Here is a 6,825-nt window from a genome sequence, read left to right as displayed (position 1 = left end):
TGCCAATCAGAACACCTGTGCTGTGTTGGTCCTCAACATGGCCGGTGTAGGACTAATTGAAATCCATGAAATAGATCCTGGCATTCTAAATGAGGGTATGGATAGGGCAAATAGCGGCAAGGAGCCTTGGTAGGGTCATGTGTGAGCTTGAGTCTACTGCAGTTGAACTGCGTTCATTAAGATGCAAAGGATCAGACAATGAGAAACACTGAAGATGTAAATTAAAGCCTGAACAAACAAAATGATTAGATGACGAAATCGATTATTCACTAACATTATCTCTGTTTGAATTATTTGTTAAATTCATATTTCAACATTTTTCAGTTGCATTCGTTTCCTTTGATGAGGAAGAAGGTTCCCATGGCAACCCCCAGCATCCCCAGGGTCAGCCCCACACCACAGAACACAGCTGGACCCACACTGGACTGGACCTGGATCTGATCCACATCTGGAGAGGAACACACACACACACACACACACACACACACACACACACACACACACACACACACACACACACACACACACACACACCGTATATATATTATTAATCACCAAGACATTTTTTTTTTGCAGGATATTGTTTATTTATGGACAGTTGTGTTTCCATTAAAATATAGTGAAAAGTTCAATAAGATTTTCAGAAGATCAACAAAGGAAATGCAAATGTATGCAGCATAGGTGGAGCAGTATAAGTGGCATTATTTTTCCAGAGGTGAGATGTAGAGTATATTATTAACCAGTAAGACGCCCTAACGTCTTACTGGTTCTGAAACGCGAGAAGGTTCTGAAACATCAGAGCTTCTTAATATGGCAGTTAAGAAGCAGGAGGTCGTTGCACACTGCTGCGACTATTGGGTCCCTTGCTCTCTCTATCTATCTCTCTCCTTGCCCTGAAAAACACATTTAGAAATGAGTGAATCATTGTGACGTCAGAACAGGTCAGCTGGAGTCTGTGGGGTCAGATGTAGAGGTATTGGCAAGCTCCATGTATGGAGATATCTTGGCCATTATATGGAGCGTGACATGAGGCCCGTGAGGTCAGATGTAGAGGTATTGGCCACCTCCATACTGTATATGGAGATGTCTTGGCCATATACGGAGCGTAACATGAGGCGTGTAGCACGGACGGACATGATCTGCAGGTTTTCATACTAAATGTGACCTACGGTCGCAACCAACACCAATATTAACAGATATATTCACCTCCGCCCAGGCCAGAGCGTTCAGGGGCAGGAGATTATTGGGCCTATTCTGGGCCGCCCTATATGCTACACCGCACCCTCACCCTAAACCCACGAAATGCGGGTACTTGCTCTTTCCCTAAATGGTACTTTGGGGGGGGCGCTATACCCGTTACCCAGTGTACCCATTATGCCCATTCCGTTATATGTGCATTGAGGTGTGGCCGTGGGCGTGTTGTTGCTATTTTCCTTGTGGACGTGCATTGTGGATTGAATGGTGATGAAGATATTTGATATAGGCTCCATAGTTTGTAACTGATGTTGATGTTAAAGTGTAAGTGTTGATCATGTGTACCGATTTGCGTAATATTTAGATACAATCTGAAGGATTTATACAAAAAATTATGTTTTTCACATAAGTTGACCTCCTGGTGGCGTTATAAAAGGCAGATCAGAAAGATGCAGGCCAGACATTTAACCTTGGCCTCTAGGGAGTGTGCATACAAAGTTTTACACAGATCGTAGTAGTAGTAGTAGTAGTAGTAGTATAGGTCAAGACGCGATTGGTGACAGATACAAGCGGCTGGTCTGAATGTTTGGAGCAAAATGAGCGTTAAATGAGCATTTTCTCATTTTGTCTCCAAACAAATAGTGAAAATACGAGTTGAAAGCATGTAGATCAACTATTTTTTGCTGTTTTAGAAATGGGGCTTTGGTAACTAATGTTTCTGAAATTACACCTCTGCTGACACAGTCCTGGGTAGGCAACCAGGCCAGGCGGAGAGGAGTGCACATTTCTATTATTATTTGATGCTCTTTTACATTATATTACATGGCCTGTATAGTCCCAAAATGGATTTTACACTTAAGTCCACTGGTTGACTTCAATCAGGCTGTCTGGAAATTTGAATGAATGACATATATGCTGCCTTGAACTAGGCTGGTTATCACCATACAGAGAATCAGTTCTGTTGACTTTTGCCCATTACATTTATATGTGGACAATGTTTATCAGGACAGTGCTCTTACCCCACCATCTGGTCTCAGGTTGGGTCAGTGACATGTGGTTGACTGTACAGCTGTAGATGTCTCCCAGCTCTGGTGTGAACTTCAGCATGGAGAACTGGAGGAAGGTTCCATCGTCGTTAGGGTAGGGCAAGGTGACAGTGATGTCACTGGTAGTGGTCACGTTGAAGTTGTTCCTGGTCCAGGTGACGTGAACTGGAGCAGGGTAGAAACCAGTCACATGGCAGATGAGAGAGTTGTCCACTCCCAGAACAACATCATCTCTGGGGTAGATGGAGCTGTGGGGTTCATCTGAAGACACAGAAAATACACAGAGACTCAGAGACATTAGTGTGGTTGCCCCTGCAGGGGCAAACAGACTATAGTACTTGTCTGACTTTATTCCATCTTCCTCCCAGTTTTGGTGGCACGCACACGGGCCATATATCAAATCCACCGGCTTCATCGAGACACGCAAGGGTCCACCCTATGTTCCCCAGGTTCTATGTTTCACACAGGTAAAAAAAAATGCACCAGGTTAGCATTCACCAGCGTTAGTTTTACTGAGGTTAGGGTTAAGGTTTGGTTTAGGGTTAGGTTTAGGCATAGTTTTACTGAGGTTAGGGTTAGGGTTAAGGTTAGGTTTGGGTGGTAAATGGGAACCTGGGGAACATAGGTATGGTCCCGACACGCATGCGTGCTATTTTGCTAAGAGATATGTTATATATACTGTAGTTTAAATTTATATTAATTTATTCGTGAATACATTTTCTCCATTGACTTTAATTAAAAATAAACTTTTCCCAGATATGGATTTGATGTCTGACATTATAGACCACATGAGACTGGCACAATGTATGTCCATATATGGGCATTCCAAGATATGGGCTTAACTCATTCTGTGCCTATCCCGAACAAGTTCGGCTTTATTTCAATCCAATACAATTTTTTTTTTATTAATTGACTTACCCTGAGTTGCTTGTAGAGTCGTGGGTGGTCCTGGCTCGTCCTACGCTAGCCAGCTAGCCATTTTACATGGTCCGACGATATATTCCATTAAAAATGGTTTAAAATACATTTTTGAGCCCCCCAATGTTCACCGAATGTTCAGCGCCGCTTCCGGAACGACGTCCAGTGTGCCTATCCCGAACATGTTCGGCTTTTTTAATGAAATGAATAAAATGATCCGAGGCCTTCTGAAGCCTGGGCCTAAATTTTCAATCCAGTGTTCGAAATCCGGCCGCCCCCCGGCCGGCCGTTAGCGAGTAACGTTGCCGCGAATCGCCGCCGAATCCAATGAAAAACCACATCTTTGGAGGCCCATATCTCTGGATTGTGTTTTTAGGGATGCGGCGCGAGGTTTATTTACGGCAAAATCGCCTAAAAATGATCTTTTAAATGACAAAATGCTAATAGCTATTCTGTAGCCATTTTCATCCGGGACCTTTCCATGACGTGCACGAACGTGAGCACGCGCGTCACTGCAACGTGAGTCCCCGGATGCTAATGCGCTCGCCTATGGGAGAAAGCCTGGCATTCTTTGGCGCCATCTAGGGGCTGGCACTGGTAGGGTTAATAACTCTTTTACTGAAAAAAAAAGTTTGTCCCTTGGTTGCACCAGTTGTAGAGCATAGAAATGGAGGCATAGAAAACGACCAGAAAAGTGATATCACGCCATTATTATTTATGTGTGTTCAAGATTTGAGACTAGCGTTACTGGAGCTGCTGCTACTGCAGACACCCACGTCACCCCTCATCTGCTCAGACAGGCTCTGCCGGGGAACATATTGATGACATCAGGGATCTCCATATGAGCATGAAAGGTACATGGACTCCAGTAAGGGCGAGTGCCAAAGTCCAAAGTATATTCGGCCGGCCGGCCGGTTGTACCTCGGACGGCCGCTAGTAAATTCAGACGGCCGGTATATTCGGACGTCATAAGGAGGTCTTTTGGAGGTCTTTTCGTTGTCGTATGGAGGTCTTTTCGGGGTCTTTTCGGGGTTGGGTCCTACTCCGACGTCATATGGAGGTCTTTTGGAGGTCTTTTCGGGGTCGAGTCCTACTCCGACGTCATATGGAGGTCTTTTTGGAGGTCTTTTGTGTGGAAATTAAAAAAAAAGTTCCCCCTACTATTCTGTGTTGCCTAGAAACTGGAGGATTGATTTTGGGGTTTGTATTGTAAAGTACAACGGTGTGATGTCATCACATTGTGATTTGCAATACAAACCCCAAAATCAATCTTCCAGTTCTAGGCAACACAGAAGAGGGGGAACCTTTTTTTTTTTTTCCACACAACTCCTCTAAGGTATATTAATGACACAGTTCAATATTGAAAATGGGTGGTCTTCCCTTTTAAATAGGATAGGATATTATAGCGTAAAAGTAAGAGTGCAAAACACAGCAATAAAATTAAAATCCACGTAAAGATGGGTTCAGATTTGGGTGGAGTGGCTTCCTTGGCCTACTGAGAGTGCTCTCTCTCTCTCTCTCTCTCTCTCTCTCTCTCTCTCTCTCTCTACTGTCTTTACATATCCGCTAATTATTGTTGTGTATTGCAAGGTAGTAATTGTAAATATTACCTTGTTCCAGTGGTGGGTTCTTATGGAATTTTCGAGCTGTGTTCAGGTTGTGTTTGCAGGTCGCCTGCGAACCCAAAGCATTTCCATACTCATCTTTTGAGTAGGTGACTGGATCCATGAACTTAGGCAGAGTCATCACCTCCTTCCCTTTGATGAAGTCTGCATACAGCACCACTTCACCATCCACTCCATACATGCTCTCTCTATCTGTGTCTGAACAGCCAATGATGTAAATAAACTCATGAACTGGAAAGAAAACAAAGATGACACAACATTATTTAGAAAACAGTGTAGTATAATCATATTTTCTATAAGACGATAACAACAGCAGAAATGTGAATATGTGTGTACTTACAGCCTGGGTAAGCTTTGACACCAAGCACAGAGCAGAGGATGAGGAGGGTTGCTGTAATCGTCATAATCACAGATCAAATCACGCTAAATCTAAGAAACTGAATCAGAATAAACAGAGAAGAATAAAACCGATCAGAGCTAACATGTCTTGACATCAAGAGAAGCTGGAGACTGAAAGAGAAGGAATGAGGGTTTGTTCTGTAGTTTAGAATAATCAGCCAATCAGATTAAAGATATTATGTTGCATCATCTGTGTCCTGGAAGACACCAGTCTAGATTTTTGAGGGGGAACAGTTACAGAAAGAAATAAAAAAATAAATGAGAAACAAACAAACAATAGTATTTATAAAAGTAAGATGTTCTATAGGCTAATCTCTAACCCTATTCTTTGTTGACCAAGTGTCCTCTAGGGTCTAGAATGGCCCCCTCCTTTTCAGGTCCCGCCCACGACCCCCCGAAATAATCATATTTGGACCCCCAACCCTGATAAGGACATTTAGGAGTTGATACATTCAACTTTCGGTTCCACAAAAATATTGTGAAAATAGCAGATCTACAACCTCACAATGCCTTGCAAACATTGATTGGCATTGTGAGCTTGTAAGCTATTTTCTATAATGTTCATTTTATTTTTTTGTGCTAAATAATTATAGTAGGCTAGACACTTGGTTATGTCTCCTGCTGTATTGATGTCAATATAACGTGTAAACAGGATTTGATGCTCCGAATGCTTCGAATTCTTTGAATGCGTCGAATCCCCGGGGGTTTTAAAGGGAATATTCGAAGGTCTTTTTTGGCCAATTTTGACAGCCCTACTCGCCAGTCCAACACACAACCTGTCGTGCGCTGGGTCTTGGCTGTACTATAACTATGTGGGCTACAATCACCCTCCCCAATCTTTGGAGCGCATCCTCACTCTTGTAGACCACCGTACACGACGTCCCTCATGTGCCTCACGTGAGGATATCATGACATGCGCCTCGTCCTGCCGACTATGCCAGATAGAGCATCGCAGTGAGGTGTCGGAAGTAAAAAAGACCATTCATTTTCACCATAGGGTTTTTCATTATCAGCCACAAAGTTGTAGCAATTCAATGAACACTTACCACTAGGCTGGTGGTTGTAAAATGGTTCTATATGCTCCTGTAGAACCCCCGAGTATGTATGCAATCACTCTAGTTTTAGTAAAAACACGTTTTAATCAAGATCGTACGGAGAAGAACTGCATTACCCATACTGCTAAACATGTACATCCCGTGAAATCGACATCTGTGATTGGTCTAGCTTCTTCTTCTTTCACATATCTTGCGGTTACCGCGGAAGTAGCTTACTGCCCCCTGTCTTCCCGGCAGATTATTGCACTACGTTTAAATAAATACTTTATGAAATGTCTATGGAAGAAATGAATGGGGAAAACGCTTCCGACACCAGAGTGAGGACGGGGTGGGGCTTCAACTGCGATGCTCTATTGTAGTGATCCACGGCAGCGGGGATTGAACCCCATGCTCCCACTCACCAGACCGACACACAGCCTGTCGTGGCTGAGCCCGATTGGCAGGGCTATTGTGCACTGGTTCATGGCTGTACTAACTTTGGGGGATACATTATGTAAATGTACTGGACTGGACCGACAACTCTGAGAGCCTTGTGAGCCAGCCTCTCCCAGAGAAATCTACATTTTCATAAAATGTTGATTTCTGGGA

The 6,825-nt window shown here is 43.5% G+C and overlaps 1 protein-coding gene across 1 annotated transcript; it reads right to left on the bottom strand.

Annotated features, from left to right (window-relative positions):
- Positions 1 to 232: 232 nt before the first annotated feature.
- On the bottom strand, positions 233 to 5,251 carry LOC308296302 (H-2 class II histocompatibility antigen, A-U alpha chain-like). The gene is made up of 4 exons (XM_080739532.1): positions 5,124 to 5,251; positions 4,769 to 5,014; positions 2,214 to 2,501; positions 233 to 448 (listed from the first exon to the last, which is right to left on the bottom strand). The coding sequence occupies exons 1-4, from the start codon at positions 5,185 to 5,187 to the stop codon at positions 321 to 323; spliced, it is 726 nt and encodes a 241-aa protein (XP_080595658.1). The 5' UTR covers positions 5,188 to 5,251; the 3' UTR covers positions 233 to 320.
- Between the last annotated feature and the right edge of the window lie 1,574 nt (positions 5,252 to 6,825).

The sequence above is a fragment of the Nannobrachium achirus genome (genome assembly GCF_963921795.1).
Source record: "Nannobrachium achirus genome assembly, chromosome: 2".
NCBI lineage: Eukaryota > Metazoa > Chordata > Actinopteri > Myctophiformes > Myctophidae > Nannobrachium > Nannobrachium achirus.
This window is presented reverse-complemented; position numbering and strand designations above follow the sequence as displayed.

What these genes read in the sequence shown, in the direction of transcription:
- LOC308296302 (XM_080739532.1), bottom strand. Translation starts at nt 5,187, where the DNA reads ATGACGATTACAGCAACCCTCCTCATCCTCTGCTCTGTGCTTGGTGTC. An exon ending in GAACCCACCACTGGAACAAG is followed by an intron (nt 2,502 to 4,768) that starts GTAATATTTACA and finishes CTGTGTCTTCAG; the next exon opens with ATGAACCCCACAGCTCCATC. An exon ending in ACCTGAGACCAGATGGTGGG is followed by an intron (nt 449 to 2,213) that starts GTAAGAGCACTG and finishes GTTCCTCTCCAG; the next exon opens with ATGTGGATCAGATCCAGGTC.